General features: G+C 39.0%; 1 protein-coding gene across 1 annotated transcript in view; it reads right to left on the reverse strand.

Moving 5' to 3' along the window:
• Positions 1-6167: 6167 nt before the first annotated feature.
• The window catches only part of MAP3K2 (mitogen-activated protein kinase kinase kinase 2), a 57654-nt gene continuing 42289 nt past the window's right edge, over positions 6168-21532 (reverse strand). Inside the window, exons 9-17 of the mRNA XM_004589318.3 lie at positions 20732-20811; positions 17912-17979; positions 16670-16762; positions 15764-15970; positions 13860-14008; positions 13386-13517; positions 12016-12145; positions 8540-8717; positions 6168-7175 (exon numbers count right to left, since the gene is read on the reverse strand). Of these exons, the coding sequence (XP_004589375.2) occupies positions 6950-7175; positions 8540-8717; positions 12016-12145; positions 13386-13517; positions 13860-14008; positions 15764-15970; positions 16670-16762; positions 17912-17979; positions 20732-20811 (1263 nt within the window). The 3' untranslated portion in view covers positions 6168-6949. The remainder of the gene's footprint in view (positions 7176-8539; positions 8718-12015; positions 12146-13385; positions 13518-13859; positions 14009-15763; positions 15971-16669; positions 16763-17911; positions 17980-20731; positions 20812-21532) is intronic.

Here is a 21532-nt window from a genome sequence, read left to right on the forward strand (position 1 = left end):
ATCAGTGTACAAATTAAACATTTCCAAAAATGTGCAAAAAGTCAACCTTAATACAGAAAAAAAACTGTACATAATTATAAACTGCCCAGCATTCAACTGAGATTAAAAACTTATACAGAGAAATCAATAGGTTAAATATAGAGAATTTAATGGCTACATTAAAAATGTACATAAAGTCAAGGAGTAAATTTACAAATTGATAAACATGGTTGTAGTAATTAAAAGTTTATCTTCCAATTTATCCAAGTTTGCTTTTATTTACAATGAATAAAATAATGTGAAATGTAAGAGATGTCAGACATTAAGTATTTTTTGGTATTAACTTTGCAGGGTAGCAAACTTTAAAACCAACAGCAATAGAAAAAGTGTAAACCTTTTACTTACTAATTAAGATTGTATTAAAACAACTGTTTGTTTCTAAAGAAGTATTCTTGTTCTTAGACACTGCACTTTTCATTTAAAAGGATATATTGCAAGGGTTTGGCTTTCTTTTGCCCATAAGCCTTTCCAGCTCTCTTACTTCAGGTGGAAGAAAAGCCTTTGGAAGATGAGAATATCAAGCCTAGTTTGGAATCTAAGTACCTCACAGAATTTAACATGTACCTTGTTATTGATTTCTTCCCCTTTAGTAATGCTAACGCTAGGATCACCACTAATTCTATATGCATTTACAAATATAAATAAAGGAACACAAAAGTGCTTTCAGGATAATCATTAACTTGATTGTTCTCAACAGGCATTATGGGATTCAGAAATCCTTACTTGAAGAGCAATTCTGCACCTATACTGGAGAGCAGACACTTCCTTAGGCTCCAGAACACCTTATGGCACAAGGCAGATGTTGGCCCACAGCCTGCTTTCTTCACAGCTTTGCTGAAATGCCCCTCAAGTCAAGCACAAGCTCATAAATGTTAAGACACTAGGAAGAAAGCACGCCACCAATCTGAGACATCAAACATCCATCCAGGTGTTATCTAAACGCATTTACGATTAGGTGACGTTAATGCATTGGCACATGTACAGCTTAAACTTGTGATGTCTGTGTAGTTTTTAAATAGAAGCATTCTGCACATCTACGTGAAAATACTGAGCACCTGTCCTTTCCTTGAAGGATAGATTCAGATAAAATTCTGTTAGTACCTGCCTTACCATTGTTACGTTAGCTTAGAAACAGGCACATCTAACAGTGCTAATCATTTTGGCTATGTGTGCAGGAAATATAAAAGCTTTGGTTTAAAGTGATTCTGATAATACAGGTTGTTATACAAACAAGAAATCATCACGCAAAGGGATAATAGTACTTGCTGACTGAATGCCTTTGCTATTCATAAAAATGTCATATGACTGTCAATTAAAAATGTACAATTTGAAAAATACAAACACGTTAACAATTACAGGAAGAGATAAAATTTGTTTTTGTCTGTTTTTTTTTTTTTCTTCTTATGTTTGTTATAGCTACGACTCCTCTCTCTGCTTGAGAGCTCAGTACCACCTATAGCTCTGAAGGTGAGTACAGAGATCTGTGGCCCTGGCACATCCCATGCCTGTCAGGGCATTCTGTCTAGACCATGGCGGAAGTCAAAGTCAAGTTAGAGAACTAGGAAGTAGGAGCAGTGACTTCAGAGCACGCCTTCCCCAGCCAACCGAAGAGAGGTATAAGAGAGGTTGCTTTTGAGTAACTGGTAAGCCAAGGAATATGGTCTTGTAGAACTTCAACTCCAAAAATCTCATGAAGAACTATGTAAGATCCACTATATTTTGTTTACATATTTCACACACAGACACACATACACAAATTTTAATATACTTTTTGGAACCAAGAGTTTGGCAATCTACACTGAATACCTTTATTACACAGCTACTTGCACTAGCTGGTAGTGGGCAGTATAGTGCTGTTCCAGGAACATGACATATTTTGGGTTGTTCTTCCAAAAACAGACTCACTGTGATCTCAATGAACACTCGGAACTTTCTTCCCTTTCTTTCCACCTTCGCCCCAACTTTGAACACACACACACTCACACACTCGCAGAAAAACAACTGAAATATTAGTCAAAATATTAGTTATAATGTAAGGATTAGAAATTAGTACACCTGGATGTCTTGCTCATTGCCCTAATTCATACTGCTTTAGTTGTGAACTAACTAAATGATCTCTTGGGGAGGGGGGAGACAAAACCACCACTCTAGCTCTGTTATGAACATGGTAACTGAATCATGGTATATAAAGAACATGGAGATGTCAATGTTATTGAAAATCAAGTAATCAACCCAGAAGACACTTTACATGTCTCTTTAGAATGACACTGTATCTTTCTGTTTAGAAATCCATGCCTAGTGGAGAATGCAGTGCCTAATACACAAACACTAATGTTTCTCTCCTAAACAGAATAACAATAAAGAGGTAGAAGGAGGAGGAAGCAGGCATTAACAAATGTGTAAGGGCCAATACACAGTCTAAGGCCAAAAGAACTCTTGAAGTCTGCTGATTTTGGAAACAAATTTTTTCATTTCGGTGGGTAACTTGAATTAGTCATACAAAATAAAATTAAGGCATACAGAGAAAAAGGCACTACCAAAACGAGCAATTAAATTACTTTCATTAACATGTGAACAATCTTAAAATTCAAATAAATATGAACATTACATTTGTAACAAAGGACAAACTGAATATAAAAATAACAGGGTCTCAATAACTTGTCCTGATTGTGGCTAAATAACATTTGATGGCGTTCAATTCCCATCAAATGTTCTGGATGTTCTCCCAATTTAGACCAAATGGCTGCTTTTATTTAAAAATAGACAACTAGGAAAAACCAAACCAAACCAAACAGCCCTGTGTTATGGAACACCCCATCACTGAACCGAGTAGAGGTTGTCCATGGAAGTTCAGAGGGGCAGACCACCTGACCGGGGGTGGGCAGGTCCCTCCAACTGGAGGATACTTCTCCCAGAATCCCTGTGGTTTGTGATGTTTCAGTTTACTACAGCCCTTGGTTAACACACAATTGTTTTCCCCTTAGTTTCTAAGAATTAACCGTTCCCACTGGAAAACCTTGCTGACTGGCCAGTGTTGGGGTATGCCATAAAACACACTCTCAGCCCTTGTTCCTCCTACACTGAGCCTCCTCAAGGACATTAATTTAGTATCTGACACAGTAAGTCACAATTATTGAGTAAGCAAATGAAAAAAAAAATTACCCTAGTTCTAAGGAGTGGACAAGGAATGGACAGGTGTGTCTACTCGGTTGACACCCCAGGGAGTCTCATGTCAAGTTGATGGTTCCCAGACTTCACATGAAATCCCTGGCACACAACTCGGCCATGGGCCGAGGCAACTGCTTCTAGCTTGGTTTTCCTACCAAACTATTCAGATTTAATTTTCTTATCATTTCACATATCTCACGATTTCAGAAATGCAACCTGAACTATGCAAGAGTTAGAATAGCAGAAAGCTATTCTAAAGAAAGAGCTTTGCCTTTTTATTGTAATGTAATTTTTGTTAGGAATTAGATAAAAAGTCTCTCATGTGGAAGTTAATTTATTCTGAAATCAGTTTTAATATCCCTTTTATATCTCAGCATGTACATTAAATTTTGAATCATTTACATATATAAGGGTGACTGCACTGTTTAAATTTCTTTTGAAGGGAGAAGTCATTTTTAAGGTAGAAACATGTTTAATAAAGAAAAGTGCTGACAAATTTCAAGGTGTTCACACTGAAATTTTCACTCTGTATACTTTTTAAAAATATATTTTGAGGAACTGCCAACCCATCAAAATTTCCACTACTCATCAGGATAATTTTCAACTCTTCAATACATTTTGTTTGCAAATGCGAAAGGTCTTACATTTGGTCCACGCCTTAGTCGTGCTACTTGGAATCTCTCAAGGCGTAAGCAGACATTTCCTGAAAAGCGCATCTGACACTGCTCGGCGATCTTCTCCAGCACCAAAGCAGGATGCGTTTAAAGGCACAAGTCAGCAGCCTGGCCGTCTCCAGCCTCAGCACACAAACATGACAGGATAGAAGAACCAGTCGTATGGTGAAAAAACAAAATATACTTAGAGTCATGTTGGAAAGTTCAAATTTCATTTGTTATCCATACCATTATTAAAAACAACAGCAAAAAAAAAATGGAGTGTTACATTTAATTTCCCCTGATAAAGGTGTTTCTTTTCAAAAATGTTATTTATTTTCTTTTGGTCTTCCGGACCCCCCTCCTATCTTCAAGCTTTTTTGTTCTAAGTAGTTTTCTCATATATATATATACATATATATATATATATTTATTTATTTATTTTATTGTGGTTTTTGGTACCTTCACAACTCGTCTGAAATAAATTCACATCATACTTTATACAATAACTCTGTAAACTATTAGTCTATTTTTAAGTCTTTACATAAAGAACATTACTTTCCCATAGCTAATATTTTTCTTATAAAGCAAGAGTTTTCTGCAGCAGTGTTGAAGTAGTAGCTTCTCTTCAGGAGCCTTTCTTGTCAACAGCACTTAGAACAGAAAAAGGAGACTAAACAAGCAAACAGCTTTGCTTTGGGTTCCACTGTCTCCCTAGATTTTGTCCTAAGGAGCATCTGTCTTGGATTCTGCACTGCTGGTTACCCTGACAGACCAAAGATGAGCCAAAAGGAAATCACAACCACACAGGACAAGAAATGAAGGAAAAGCCCACTGGTCCAGATACCATGATCTTGCTCGAGTGGAAACGAGACCCTTACTTGGAAAGAGAAAGAAATCACCATAGATCCACACTACTGACAGAGTGTGTAAGTAGCACGGGGCTGACCAGCTGATTTGCCAGGGTAGGGGTACCTAATTCTTAACTCTTTCCCGCAGAGCTTCCTTTGGCTTGAAGATTATGGAAAAGCATAATTTTGTGCTTGGATTTCTCCGACTTTCTAGCAGAATTTCAAGTCTCCCTACGAGGAGTGCCAGGTAGGATCTCAGTCCAGAAAACCAAGCTCTACCCTTCAAGGGTTCCTAAGTGAGCATATCTTTTGGCAGAAAATAAGAGTTTCTTAGTCCTTTAGGAATCCCACGAAGGATATCACATTTAGGGCACCCAGGAAGACAATTATTTTCCAGACCTCTAGAAATAATTACAGAATTAGCTTTAATTTGCTGGGGAAAAAAAAAAAACTGCAAACAGCCAAATGACTTATTATGTTTTTTCAGTAGCACAAACCCATTTAAGCTAGTGGGACTTTCCCCAGCTGTCTCATTCTACTGAATGCTGTTACTCTTAGAGGACTCATTACACCAGAGGTATCTGGCAATTTTTAAGCCGTCCTACTTTCTAACACTTGTTCTGATATGTTTCATTTGTTCCAACTATAAACTGTCTTTCAATAAAGAGTATTCACAAAAATGGCTGAGTTCAAATGACTTAGTGCTCCAATATTTGATTTGCATGTGATACTGCAGCTGGTAAGAAAGCGACTCCTACTTGCTTTTTGTTGGTTTCACTCACTCTGGATTCAAAAAGTAAGTAGCATCAGTTCACAGAAAATCCTCAATTTACATTATGCTACCTGCTGCTCTGCATTTACTGCTTTGTAAATGGCTGTTTCAGTTTATAACTGGGACTGGTCATTACGTCAGGGTTCCCCAACCTTGGCACATTTGAGATCCAGGGCAGGACAACACTTTGGGGTTCAGGGCCACTGTCTTTATGTACATAAAGTAGCTTTCCTGGCCTCTACCCTCGAGATGCCAGTAGTATCCTCTTCGAGTGACAAACAAATGTCTCCAGGCACTGCAAGATGCCAGATGAAATGATCCCTGTTACACCATTAGCAACCACACTGTCTCTAGTGAAATCTAGCCTGTTTCTTCTTTCTTTTTCGTGAGGGGCTTTAACTCTTCTACGATCCCAAGAACAAAGACGTTGGCTCAGGACATACTAGCTTTCTCTGTATACTCTGTTGTTTCTAAACAATGCTATCTATGGGGAATCAGGAACTAGAAATACAAAGATTGTATACATGGTTGTTGTTATTTCTCCATTTCCTGAATTCCAGGACTTTCCTCTTCAAGTAAAGACCACATAAAACATACTGACCACATTTACTCCTTTTTCCCTTCATCATTTCTGTTGAATGGGAAATGTGACCTCATCTGATGGTTATACATTTAACACAAGCACACTTGTCATTTATTTGAATTTGTTGTTCACTGAATTCCCACATTTCTTCAAAATTATATCCTTTTAAGCAGAAAGCTTTCCCTCAAGGTTTATAAATTCCAGTACCATGGATCTACTATAGTATATTTGCTGATTATACTGGTTAAGATTAACAAATAAACATACCTCTTAGAGATTCTTCTCTTCTAACAAGGTTCCTACTGAGCAAAAAGCTTGGTAGACAGAGGTTAGGATCTAAAGAATAGAGACACAAGAAGAAACCTATATTCTTTAAGCTGAGTACCTACCCTAAAGGCTAGTTTAGGGCTCAACCCTACAAATGAGGATCTATTTTAAATACTAGGACTAAAAACTACACATTACACGTTATTTTCTTCTCTTCATTTCCCATGTCTCTTCATCACCAAGATGTCCATGATACAGGGAGAGACTCTACAGTCTTTATGTATTCCAAATGATTTGTTGACACTAAAAAGAGTGACTATGTACTAAAGTGCTTTATCTCTCTGAACCACATCAGTACATTACAAAAACTAAAAATAAAACCAAAAGCGCAAAAAAAGGAAATTTCAAGTTCTTGTAAGGAAAAAAAAAAGATTAAATATAAAAAATTTAGGTTACTATTATTATTAAACAAATTTAACCGAGAATCAAGAGAAATACTTTCCCTCTTGTCTTTTTTCTCCCCATCTCTCTTTAGTATAAAAAAGCAAAGTGCAGTCAGAGAGAGGCGAATGAACAGACGGGAGCTGGGTAGAGGCACAGGAAAGGTTACTGGCTGCTAGTGATAATGCACAAACATGTGCCTGAGGAGTTCGTCTGCGGAAGGTCTCAGTTTGGCCTCTACAAAAATCCGTTTGAGGAAATCCCGAGTGTAGTCGGAGACATGAGGTGGCAGTTTCGGGTTTGTTGGCTGAGTCGCAATTTTAAAGATGGCAGCCATTGCTTCAAATTCAGCCCATGGTGGCTTCTCAGTTAACATTTCTACCACAGTACATGCTACACTCCTAAAACAGCAAAAACAAAGAAATCTGTTACACAAGAACAGCATCATGAGAGAAGGCTTCTTAGCTAGAAAATGAGAAAAACAAGCCCATATAAATTTTTTTTTTAATTTATTTGTATTGGAAAGTCAGATACACAGAGGGGAGGAGAGAGAATGGAAGATCTTTCATCTGTTGATTCACTCCCCAAGTGGCCGCAACAGCTGGAACTGAGCCAACCCAAAACCAAAAACCAGGAGCCCCCTCGGGGTCTCCTAAGTGGGTGCAGGGTCCCAAGGCTTTGGGCCATCTCTGCTGCTTTCCCAGGCCACAAGCAGGGAGCTGGATGGGAAGCGGGGCTGCCAGGATTAGAACCGGTGCCCATACGGGATCCTGGCATGTGCAAGACAAGGAATCTAGTCACTAGGCTACTGCGCTGGGCCCAAAGCCCATAGAAACTTAAGTATGACTTGATTTCATGTTTAAAGACTGGGAAAGGTTACAATGACATAAAATTATAATAACAAAAAAAATTATAAAATAATCTAGCTTGATGACTATAAGTTAATCAAAATGGTGGCAAGAGAATATTATTCATTTTTATTTTATACAGTTTCCTAACCTGGTGCTACAAAACAACCTGTTTTTACCTCAGGAAGCATTAGAAAATGTTTGCCTTCCGGTACCTAAAATCAACTTCTTGCTAAATCTTTGCTGGGTAAGAAGATGTAACTAGCCATTCTGCGTTCTACTTTAAAATTATCAAGCAGTTAAAGACTAAGTGAGTCATTATAAGATATCAACAAAAAAGACGAATTACTTTAAAAGATCTTAAGGGAAATAAAGCAAGAGAGCATTCCAGTGCTGAGATCCGCTTCGGACAAAATCATTCCTACAGAATGAAAGCTAGGTCCAATGGCTCCAGATATCTCATCAATTATAAGCCTGAATGAAATATAATTAAAATAGTACTAATCCTTGCAGCTATTGCTGTTTCAGAAGCACAACAGGTAATTCTGTATGCAGCAGGTGTTCTGGTGCCGTGGGTTCAACTGCCGTACCAGACGGCCACATCCTGTGCTGAGTGCCTGCGGTGCTTCCAGCGCAGCCTCCTGCTCCCGAGCGGGGGGGAGGCAGGCGGCCATGTGAGGCCAGGATGCGCCTCTGGGTCCCGGCTTCGGGGTGGCCCAGCTGCTGAGGGCGTGTGAACAGTAAACTGTCAGAGGAGAGATCTCTTGCTCCCCTTCTCTCTCTGCCTTTCAAGTAAAGAGAAATAAACCATTTCTTAAAACTATCATTTAAATCTGGCTCAATAATTTCATTCTTGAGTGGAAATACTTAGAAAACTCAGTGATTTTCAGATAATTTTCAGAATCCTCCAGACCCACCAGATGTCCGCCTTCCTGCCATAGCCTTCTCCGCTGATGACTTCAGGACTCATCCAGTAGGGTGTGCCCGTGACGGACTTCATTCCCGTGCCCGAGAGACAGATGGTCTGAAGCCGCTTGCTGGCCCCAAAATCTCCTAGTTTGACATTGCCTGTTGAATCTCGCAGGATATTTGCACCTAAAAATAAAAACAAAACCCTCATTTTATTAATTTTATCAGCAGTTGAGAACACAGTACAAAAAAATAATGGCAGAATCAGTTATTGAACTCTTCAGTCCGTCTCCAAAATTAGGGTTTTCATTGTCTGAGCAGTACCTGCCCTAACAGGCCTTCTTAGTCAAAAACTTCTAGTACTGTTTTCCCACTGAGCTCTTGAGGTTTTTCTTCATAATGAGTTGTTATATGCATTCTACATCTCAGGCCCAGACACTCTGGAATGAGATCCGGGCATCCCACACAGAGACTTGACTGCTGCACCAGAGAGCTCCATACTCCTCCTACTCCCGCACTGATTTCATTATTTCCATCTAACAGAGACTGAGACAGACAAAAACGCCTTCACAATGAAGAACCTGTCAAGCACTCAAGCCACTGTTGATGTTAATCCGGATCTCTTGGCTTGAGTTCTTGACAGAAGCCAGGAGCCTCTTCAAGGTCTCCCAAGAGAGTGCCGGGTCCCAAGGCCTTGGGCTGTCCTTGACTGCTTTGCCAGGCCACAAGCAGGGAGCCAGATGGGAAGTGGGGTGGCAGGGATTCGAACCAGCATCCACATGGGATCCTGGCGCGTGTAAGCTGAGGATTTTAGCCACTAGGTTACTGCATTGGGCCCACACCATTGACTTTTTGAAGATCCTATTTCTCTCTCTCTCTCTCTCTCTCTCTGTCTCACACACACACACACAATTTCACAGCTATTTTTCAAGACTCTATGAGAATCAGATTGAGGTTCTGTTTTGGGAGGAAGGAATAAGATTACATTTTCTACACTACTTTAGTAACATCACAGAATGTCAATGTCAACATAATCCTTATGATTATAAAAGCTACTTTTTAAAATCATTTCTTTTGCCATTGTTACTCAAAATACTTTTGTAAAAAAGTCTCCTTTCATCCACTATTTGGTTGTCAGTGGTACAGTATGCTTAAAAAATGCATAAAATGGAGCTTTTGAAATTAGATCTTTGAAATAATGAACCAATGCCTAGCAACAATGATCAACTCATTTTTATCCTAAGTTTCTTTTTATTTATTTTTTTTAATTAAATTTATTCATTAATTACATTGTGTTGTAATTACATAGAATCTGGGATTCTCCCCCCACCCTCCCCCCATGGTGGGTTCCTCCACCCCGCTGCATAACCATAGTTCAAGTTCAGTTGAAATTCCCTCTTTGCAAGTATATGCCAAGCATAGAGTCCAACATCTTATAGCCCAGTCAAGTCCAACTCTAAGTTTCTTTTTTTTTTTTAAAAAAAAAGATTTATTTATTTTTATTGGAAAGGCAGAGAGGAGAGGAGAGGAGAGAGAGGAAGGTCTTTCGTCTGACGATTCACTACGCAACGGCTGGAGCTGAGCCAATATGAAGCCAGAAGCCTCTTTCAGGTCTTCCACATGGGTGCAGGGTCCCAAGGCTTTGGACCATCCTCGACTGCTTTCCCAAGTCACAAGCAGGGAGCTGGATGGGATGTGGGGCAGTCAGGATTAGAACTGGTGCCCATATGGGATTCTGGCCCGTGCAAGGCGAGGACTTTAGCCACTATGTTATCGCACCAGGCCCTATCCTAAGTTTCAAAAGCACTTATGGGCTTAAACCAAAAACCAAATAACCATCTTTTCTTTGCTCTTTCCATTTAGAAGTTACTTATAAAAATGTAGAAAATACAGAAAAAGTAAAAATGTTGAAAGAATAAATACCATCCATCTTCCATTCAGCAGAGCCAGCATTAATCAAATGAAGATTTTTCTCCTAGATCCTAATTGTACTGTACATCCATGTTTATAACTTACCTTTTACATTACCAATATTTGTACCCGTCAGTGCTTTAAAACGAGCTTGTCTCCACCCTCACTGACAAGAGTAGTTCATCCCTCTGGTAAAGCCAGAGAAGGATCCACTTGGGGAAAGCTCTCCCTGTCCCTCTGCCTTGCCTTGGTATGAGTGCCTATGAGAAACTGGCTTGAAAGGAGATTATTCCTAATCAAACACTCTCTTGATAAGGTTCTGCAAACTAGCAGGCTCTGTGTTTAACAACTGAGGTCGGCCCGAGATGGGGAGAACATGGAGAGGCTTTCACACTCACTACTAAAGCCCTCCTCAGACCCGCGAGCCGGGCTCAGGCATGCTGCACACTGTTTCACTGGAGACCGGCTGGACACGTTCTGGCAGACCTGAATATGGTCACAGTCAGAATGTGCCATCCCACGAGGAGACAGTAAAAGCCTGGGATTCCCTAAGAGTCCCCAGCAATATCAAAGAATAACATACATGCTTCAGGCATACAGGAAATATTCAAAAAGTTGGTGAAAAACATGTTTCAGAAAGAACTGCACATGGATCTTAAAATCTTTGCACCAAAACAGACTTGTTTTTTAATTCCATTTTCCCTGAACTTTTTTGAGGTTCTCTCCTGTGTACACATACACTCACAGGTTCTCTTTCTCTTTGTTTTTATTGACTAACAGGATTCCTAAATTCTGGGTCACAATTGCGTTTTCACACAATCAAATCTGCAGACACAGTTTGCAGTACAGAGTTTTAAGCGCTTTCAAATTTTCCACATCCCAACACTCACTCTTGCATCACTTTATGCATTCACTTACTTACCTGATCCCTGAAAATAGCTGTTTCTAAGCTTTAAAAAGTAAGTTTAACAAAGTTGGAGCTCACCAAAGCTCAGTCTTGGGCTCTTATCTTTCCTCCTCTTTATTCTTTCCCTAGGTAAGGACATCCATTCCTATGGCTTTAAATACGATCCTAATATCTCAACACAAGGTATATTATCATCTTAGCCAACTTCTGAGTATTTCTTAAGTAGCAGGCACTGTGCTAAGAATATTCCCAGCACTAACTCATTTAACGCTTGTAAGAACTGCTGAGAGGTAAACTACTATTACTGTCACATAAGAATAAAGAATTGAGACATAAAGAGATTAGGTCACACAATTAGTGACTTTGAATCAGGCAACAGGGTGGTAGAGCCACTATGCTAACTACTCTACTGCAAGGCTTATGCAGTATAATGAAAATACAGTCTCGTTTGATTGTGTTTTTCAATGTCACCCATCTCTGGAGTCTGAGCCACCAGCACTGGACTGAGGGAGGGGACACAGGTCATGAAAAAGCAGAACTGCTTTCCTATGGCATTGCAGACACAGGTGCATTAATTTAAATGTTAAATGCCTTAACCATATCACCCACTTCATTCACATTCACAAAGAACCATGTATTCAAAATAAAAAATACCTGACAACTTACCTTTGATATCTCTATGGACAATCATATTACTGTGCAAATAATGGACGCCCTCTAAAATCTGGCGGGTGTATTTTCTTGTCACACTCTCAGTGAGAGCTCCATACGCTTTCAACTGGTCCTTAATTGAACCCTGGGAGAAAACAGTAACAACAAAAACTACACTACAGCTTGAAATGAAAAGCAATACTAAATATCTATTTTGATTTTTTTTTCGTTTACTTACTTTATTCATATGGAAGGCCAAGGCAGAGAGAAACAGAGACAGAAAGGGGGTGGGTAAAGATGAACGGAAGGACACAGAAAGAGAAAGGAAGCAGGAGAGACAGCACCTGCTGCCTTCAAAGGTGAACAGTAGCAGAGCTGAATTAAGGGTGGAGCAGCCAGAACTTAAACCAGGCACCCCAATACGGGATGCAGACACCCCAAGCAGCAACCTAACCAATGTGCCAAACACCCTCTCCTCAAACTTCTTTTTCTTATATATGCTACTTATTTAATTATGGGAATCCATGTACTAGCCACCATCTAGTTATTGGTATCAGAATGCACTCTACAGATTGGAAAAACAACATAAAAGGAATGATACATTCTAGGTCACAACTTGTAACTCCTAATGAAATGACTGAATCAGTGTCAAAACGTTAGACTGAACAACCTTAGGTTGAACAGGAACTCCGTGTTCACATATGCTATTGCTATAGTTCACATTATTTTCTGGTCTACAGAAAAAACTACAGTATAGGAATTAAAATGCCAATCACCCCGATTTAGCAGGAAATGATGGCACAACTGCAGTTGCAACAACTGGATGTCTCTCAGATGGGATATAACATGAGGCATACAGATTCAGATATCACGCAGCAATTAAAAAATGCTTAAGTTGGATCTAATTTAGACTTTAGTTTAACGGACTTTACGGAAAATACAGGGATGAAGGATTAAATTGCACAAAACGCATGAAGATACAATTAGAAAAAGCCTTCAGATGGGGCTGTTAGCAGAAAAATTATCTCCATTTCTTGGTTAAATCTGTATCATCATAACAAAAAGAGAGTTGGAGAGTATAAGAAATATAACAAGTGCTTGTGGAGTGCAGTCTAGTTAGTGTTAAGTCAGCTCCAATGCCCATAATTAGGGCATTTAGGAGATATGAGGATAGACTATCATAATATCTGTACCTAGTTTAGAGTAATTCAGCAATAGAGTTAAAACTGAGAAAAACGTATGAACAAAAAAGAAAACATTATCCAACTCTAATTTAAAACTTTCAAATTGTCTTTAACTGGGATTAACATTTGACAATCAAAGTTTTTAAATTTCGTTGCTTAATGATATTTGAAACAAATTTTCAAAAATATACACCAACTTACCCCTGGCATATACTCCATAAATATGGAAAGTGTTTTTTCCTGGGGGTCCCTCAAACAGCCATAGTATTGAACAATTCGCTCATGCAGCAAGTTCTTCAGCAGCTGAATTTCACATTCAAGTGCATTTACTTCCTTAAAAAAAAACACAAAAAACGAAACAGAACTCATTGCCTTTAAATCATTACTAAAAAAGAAAAAAAATTCATGAACTGAAACAAGTATTTTAAAATCTCAAACCAAAAGCCTTTTCAACAGTCCTTGAAGACACACTGAAACAATGTTAAATTAGAATAGGAATAGGACTAAAGCATAAAGACAAATCCATAATACAAAGATGACAAAACACTCTAATCAGCTGGTTTGCAAATAGTGTGCACTAAAGAAAATACTGAAGTTCTACTCTGTGGTATGCATTCTCTTTCAGTACAACGGCTTCTTGTAACGTTCACCAGTAGCCTGTGCAGCAATTATTACCTTGCTGGTCTCAGGGCTCTCAGGGTCAAACTGAACTTGCTTAACAGCCAATTCTCTTCCGGTGTCGACATCGTAACAGAGGTAGACCCTGCCAAAAGCTCCTTGGCCAAGCAGTTTGCCCAATCTCCAGTTGGTTGGAGCTCGAGGTGCTGAAAAAACAACACTTTCTTAAAATGGAATAATCAGTTGGCACATGAATAGGAACTAAATGAGACTATGCATCAGTGATAGTCTTCATTAAATGTACTTGGACATAAGGAAAAATAATGACCACCCAAATTTCTCTTCAATTTTCTGAGGATTCTAAACTGAAATAAGTATCAATATCCCAAGGACTCATATATGCCCAAGTTTTTTTTTTAATAAAATGCAAAAGCATCTTTCACTCAATCTAAGATGCCACTAATTTAAGATGCAGTCTTTCTAAGATTAAATGCAATTCTCAAGCAGAAAGAATTTGAACCTGATGATCTCCTGGACCATCATTACACAGATCTACAGAAGGATCACTAGAAGGCTTACATAAAACAAACACAAAGATAGAATCATGCTACTTTTTCATCATTTTGTTTTCATTTTTAAACATTTTTTATTTTAAAGATTTATTTTTTTTTTATTGGAAAGTGAGATATATACAGAGGAGGAGAGAGGGGAAGATCTTCCATCTAATGATGCACTTCCCAAGTGAGCGCAACAGCTAGAGCTGAGCCAACCTGAAGTCAGGAGCCCAGAGCCTCTTCCAGGTCTCCCACATGGGTGCAGAGTCCCAAGGCTTTGGGCCGTCCTCGACTGCTTTCCCAGGCCACAAGCAGGGAGCTGGATGGGAAGCCAGACTGCTCGGATTAGAACCAGTGTGCCTATATGGGATCCCAGCACATGTAAGGCAAGGACTTAAGCCGCTAGCTTACTGCGATGGGCCCTTTTTCATTACTTTAAAGCAAAAGTCATAGGAAGGCAGCATCAAGTCATGGATGTAAAAGTAAAATATGAAAAATTTACTTTTAAAAATTTAAAGCACAAAAGGAAGGAAGACAGAATATGCAAACGCTGCTATAGTAAATACTTCTGAGCATGGATCTTTAGGTGTGGGCAACCTTTCTTCTGTCAAGGGCCATTTGGGTATTTATAACTCATGGGCCATGTAAAATTTCCAACCTAAAAATGAATTTGCTACAGATTTATTGCATTTCAAGCCCCACCTGTGGTTGCCTTGGCAGGCCCAGACCAATCATCTCCTGGGCCTTATGGCCTGTGGGCCAGGGGTTCCCAAGTTCTGTTTTAACATGCACTGCTTATACTGCTATATATGATAGCTTATAAAAAAAAAATGGAAAATGTGTATCATCGGAAATTATGTAAGGATCTCAGAATTTTCTGCACCAAAATAAGTCTTAACTTCTACTTTCATTTTTCCATGAACTTTTTGAAGTACTCTTGCAACTGCCTTAGGTACCATTATAATCCCATTCCCAGAATTTCAAGCAAGATTTCTCCCATTCGTGTCCCTATTAATGAGCTGCTCCCCATTTTTAGACTATGGAATAGTTTATCACACTCCTCACCTCCCGAACTGGTGAATTTCTACCCACTTTGTGATTTAGTTAAGATGCTAGGCTATAATTATTTCTCCACATATCATTCTCCCCATTATACTGTGTCTTATGAGGTCATGTTTGAAATTTCAGTACTAGACACTCAACAAAGATACACAGAATGAGTGGATAAAAAAAAATGCCTAACTGGCAACAAATTTCCTAATAAAAGCAGCAAGACTATGCTTAGAGCTCACTTTCCAACCACCTTTACAAACACTGTTACTCCTTTTGATACTTTGGTCTCACTGGACTTGCTTGGCATGTATTCCTCCTACCACTGCAACCGAGTAAGGACTCTGCCATACTTACAACGGCTAGGGGGGCTGATGTCCATCACAGTCAGAGTAGGGTTCTCTATGTCACTTCCCCTTCTTCTCACTCGGCTGTCGTCGTAGTCCACAGTGAAGACACTGCTGCCGCTGCTGGTACTTAGGGAGTGGTCGGTAGGACTGAAGCTCACAGGAGAGCGGAAGCTGGTCCCCTGGGTCCTTCTGGCTCTGGGGAAAGTTTTACGGCCTACAAAATGAAAAAGAAGAATTACAATATGTCTTTCATCAATATACTATATTTTTTAAATATTTAAATTTATAACATAGCAAATCTATTTCTTCTATTAGACTATGAAAATAAGGTAGCAGTTTGAGGGAGGCAAGGATGTGTGTCTGGTAGGGTATTAACAGGCATTTATTCAAATTCAAACAATCACTTAGAGTAAGATGTATACACACGAGCATACTAAAGCAGAACATTAATGTTTTTAGACAAAGAGGAGAAAAATATTTATTTTAATTTCCAATAACGATTTTTTTTAAATCATTTTAAATGTTTCCTTTTCCTCCAAGGGAAAGACAAGTATTTTTGGTTAAGCTGACATAAAGCTGCAAACTACTATAGTTCAATCAATTTCCTCTAAAAAGTGTCTTTTAAACAAGAAAGTTACCCTGTAACAAATTTATTTCTAACAGTATCACACAAATACAAGATAAAATTTTTGCATTTATTTTACTATTTTTGAAATTTAAAAAAAATTTATTTTATTATTCCATAATAGAGTTCCATAGTCTCTGAAATTTCCCTGCCTTCCTCCCACAAAATTCTCCCATGCTCTTCACAATCAATCATAAGTCTATCACTCTGCTATTTAAGTGTATCCTGACATTGCAGGCATGGACAAAAATTTTAAAATGTTTGATATTTTCAGCAAAGTATTCTTACCATCATTATACTCTTGGTGGTGATATGAAATATGATACCTTCTTGGATATGTTCCTCCTTTTCCAAATTTCTCAAAGATGGGGTTATCATAATCTGTTATAAAACATAAGAAAGTTTTACGCTGTCAAAAAGTTAAATATTTTAGTGATGAAAATCATACTTTAAAGTTTTTTTGGGACCAGCACGTTGGCTCAACTAGTTAATCTTCTACCTGCAAGCGTTGGTATCTCATATGGGTGCCAGTTGTAGTCCTGGCTGCTTACTTCCCATACAGCTCCCTACTTGTGGGCTGGGAAAGCAGCAGAGGATGGCCCAAAGCCTTGGAACCCTGAACCCACATGGGAGACCTGGAAGAAACTTCTTGCTTCTGGCTTCAGATCAGATCAGGTCCAGTTGTTGTGGCCACTTGGGAAGTGAACCAGTGGATGGGAGATCTTTGTCTCTCTTTGTCTCTGTAAATCTGCCTTTCCAATAAAAACAGATGAATCTTTCTTAAAAAAATGTTTGTGCAGGGTCAGTGTTGTGGAGCAGTAGGTTCAGCTGTGATCTATGGTGCCACTCCCATATAGCAGCACCAGTTGGTACCACAGTTTTCTACTTCCAATCCAGCTCCCTGCTCATGTACCTGGGAAGGCAGCAGACGATGGCCTTGGAGACCCAGATGCAGCTTACTGGCTTACTGGCTTTAGCCATTGTGGCCATCTGGGGAGAATCAGCAGACAGATGATTTCTCTCTCTGTGTGTCACTCAGATTTTCAAATAACTAAAATTCACTATCTTATTTAAGAAAAAAATCCGGAAAAGAAGTAACTTAATCCTTGAAAAACAATTTTCCAAGGCTTTAAAAAAACCCGCATCTTATTTGGGAGACAGGCATTTGGTACAGTGGTTAGGTTGTGGCTTGGGCCCTCTGCAATCTACATCAGAATGACTAGATTTCAGTCCCAGCTTCCTGCTAACATACACCGTGGGAGGCAGCAGGTGAAGGCTTAAGGACCTGAGTCCTTGCTAGCAACATCAGATTCAGTTTCTGGCTCCTCACTGCAGCCTGCTAGCTGTTTTGGGATTCTGACAAATGAACCAGCAGATGAAAGATCTATCTGCTTTTCAAGTAAAAAAAAAAATTTCTAACGAATAAAATGATGAATGTAAAAAAAAAACACTTGATTTTTTCAAACAGCTACCCTTTTCCTCCCAACCAAACATTCAATGGTACAAACAATAGAATTTCAATAGTCAAACCTGAAAATTCCTGATGATTATCTGGGTAGCTCTGTGCCCTAGGCATTCGTGATTTTGGATAGCTCTCTCTAAAAATAAAAAAATGTTACATTAGGAGAAAGTACATAAACACAATAATTTAAAAGTGCCTTTAAGTAATACCTCTACCAGGTCTTTATTTTCAGGAATGCAGCACCTAAAATCTTTGGGATCTATACAGTAAGTATCTTGTATGTTAATGAGATGATGGACTGCTGCCTGTCACTTAGTGACTTTAAGAACCGGGTTGGTCATGGAAAAGAGCAACACAGGATGAGAGGGTTTGGGACTTAAGTCCCATCAAACACCTCCATGAAAAGGGTTGAAGTAAAAACATGACTGATGGTAGGAACCCTGGAGTAGCATAGCAGGTTAAGCCATCCCTTGGCTTGGCACCCTGTATCAGAGTACCAGTTTGAATCCCAGCTACTCTACTTCTGATCCAGCTTCTTGTAACGCACCCTGGAGAGCAGCAGGTGATGGAATTTGGAGTGGTCTAGGTTCTTGGCTTCTGCCACTCCTGGTTACTGTGGATGAACCAGAGAATGGCATCTCTCTCTCCTTGTCATTCTTTCTTTCAAGCAGACTGAAATAAATAGTAGTAACCCTGCCTTCTTAAAAAAAGTATTAACCACCAATGGTCTGTTAGATATTCAATCTTACCCATGAAATGTAGCCTCTATAAACACCCAAAAGAAACAGAGTTTGGAGAGCTTCCTTAGGGGAACACACAAAGTATCCTAGAGACTGCCGGGTTTTGAGAGGGCCTGGAGGTTCCCCCTCCTTCCCTAATGACTGGCCCCACGTATCTCTTCACCTGTAAATGTGTTTCCCTCAAGTTCTTTGAGCTGCTGTATGTAGCAAACTAATGGAACCTGAGCAGGAGCTGTAGGAACCTGAAATCCTTGTCAGTCAGATGGGACTTACACTGGCCTGGTGGGAGTGGCAGTCTTGGAACCTGGGACCTCAGCCCGCAGCCTGCAGGATCTGACAGCCTCCAGGTGTACTGTGGGAAAAGCTGAATCAGAGGCTACTGACTGGTGACCACTGTAACTCACTCCTTGCTTGGTTTGTGAGGAAAAAAACTCCCATACATTTCACCAGACACTTTGTGTCAAGACAGTGTATTAGGATAAAATGAAGCTGGGTTTCTTTTATTTTATATTCTCAGATATGTGTTTAAGAAGGATCTCACTCAGAAATGGTAACATAACTAAAGAGCAACTCATTAAATACATAGTCCATGTAGAAATAATTACTTCAAAAATTAATTTGTACAATGGAATAATGATGTATTTTTTATTCACTAGCATTTAAAAACCGGTGTTTCAATCCAAGCTCTGCCACTTAACTGTGTAAAGTTGGCAATCCTGAGATTGCTGCTTATAAAACATAATGTCTACTTCATCAAGTGTAAACAATGAGATGTGCAGGACAGTGTCTTGCAAACATTAAGCACTCAATATGTAACTGTAGTATCATCAGTTTGAGGTTCTTTAAAGAAATTTTTTTATATTCTTTTAAATATTTTTTTACATACTTGAGAGGGAGGCTTCTGAAAGGGTCAAGTGTAGAAGAAGTGTGTGGAACACAGGTTTCAGCTTTTCTTTCCTTTTTTCCTATTGTGCATGCAGGGAAGGATGGGGAGGGGGCCACTCCTTCACTCTGAGCTTCTTAAATGTCAAATACCTTGAGCAATTTGACACAGAGGCTTCACATATACGGATAAGAAAAATCTCAGTGGACATTATCAAGAGTGTTAGTCCTCTTACAGACTTTGCTTTCACACAGACTCTAGTACAGAGCGGTGTTACGAAGCAACCCCAATGAACACCGCCCTTTTCACACCAGGAGAGGAAGCACCCTGGATAAGCAGCTCACAGCTGCCCATTTTCTTCCACAGCTACCTCACAAAAAGCTTCTTACATATTTGAAATGATAAACAACACACTGGGCCACAATGACCAAGAATCTAAGCTATTTTACGCCTGGTATCAGAAACAGCATAATTCTGAATAGGTGGAATAACTCAGAAACTCTCCAAATTCAAACATTTAATGAGATTTTTGGCAGTAGTTTCACAAACATGTTTTTTTTTTTTTAAGATTTATTTTATTTTTATTACAAAGTCAGATATACTGAGAGGAGGAGAGATAGAGAGGAAGTGGAGCTGCCGGGATTAGAACCAGCGGCCATATGGGATCAAGGCGAGGACCTTAGCCACTAGGCCACGCTGCTGAGCCCACAAACATGTTTTAAAAGTAAATGTAGGGGGACACTGTTGTGGCACTATGACATTGGCATTCCATACTAGAGTGATGGTGTATGCCTAGCTACTCCACTTCAGATCCTGCTACTTGCCAATGTGACAGGGAAAGCAGCGGAACATGGCCCAATGGCGAGACCGGAACAGTGTACCAGATTCCTGGCTTCAGCCTGTCCCAGCCATGGCCACTTCAGCCATTTGGGGAATAAGATAGCGGAAGGAAGACTTTTTTTTGTCTCCCCCTCTGTCACTCTACTTTTCAAATAAATAAACCTTTAAAAAATCTCAAATAATAATAGTAAACACACATAGATTTTAATGCGTATTTGCCTTTAACAATCACACAATCTTGACAAGTAGAAAGAATACTAAAGATACTGAATCCTTTAAATGTTGCAGATTTATCAAGATGAGGTAAGTGTAGACAAGTATCTGTTAATTATTCACCCAGAAATAGCACAGAAGTTACTGACAGTATACTATCTGCATGCAAATTTATTCACATATGTTAAAAAAACAAAACTATTGTCAATTACCCATCCAAAGGACTGTCAAGTGACGGACAACTCCCTGAGCCAGAATTTTCAGGGCTGCTTAAAGATAAGGGATCCAGCATCTGGGGGAAAAAAAGAATTTGTCATGATTTGATGTGACACAGCCAAAAGATGGCTTTTTCAAGCTGTTTTATTATAAACTATACTCATATAACATAAAACTCATCCATTTGAAGTATACAATTCAATGGTTTTCGTATACTTACAGTGTGCCACCCTCACCAGCTCTGGAACATTCTATCTCTAAAAGAAAGCCTATCCCCCAAAGCCAGGTAAACCACTACTTCAGAACTTTCTAAGAGAAAACATACTTTCTCTAGAGACAGTTAGCTAAATAATTAAAATATGTCACATAATTTTGCTCACTTTATATTGAACACAGCTCACTGAAATAAAAATTGATAACAAGGAGATAATGAAGACTGCCTCAGCACTACAAAATGTAAGATGAAGCTACTGCAGCCATGTGAGAATCCAGCACAAAATTAAGGAAGCTCACAATAACTATAGAAACATCTCAGTACAACAAAACAAGTATTTTAAAATTACACTCTCACTTCATAAAAGTTGTAGTTTCACTCTTTCAAACATAAAAAAACTTGAATATTAGTTAATCCTAGGATTCCAAAACGAATACTTTTATAAATAATGCATTTGTGAATGAGCAATATAAGAAAATCAGTCTCATTTCAGCTTTTTTTTCATATCAGTCGATACAGGGCACACATGAGGAGGAGGCATCTTCCTTTAAGAAGGAAGAAACAGGCCTGGAGAAGAATCTCT

Source organism: Ochotona princeps, chromosome 5 (assembly GCF_030435755.1).
Source record: "Ochotona princeps isolate mOchPri1 chromosome 5, mOchPri1.hap1, whole genome shotgun sequence".
Classification (NCBI taxonomy): domain Eukaryota; kingdom Metazoa; phylum Chordata; class Mammalia; order Lagomorpha; family Ochotonidae; genus Ochotona; species Ochotona princeps.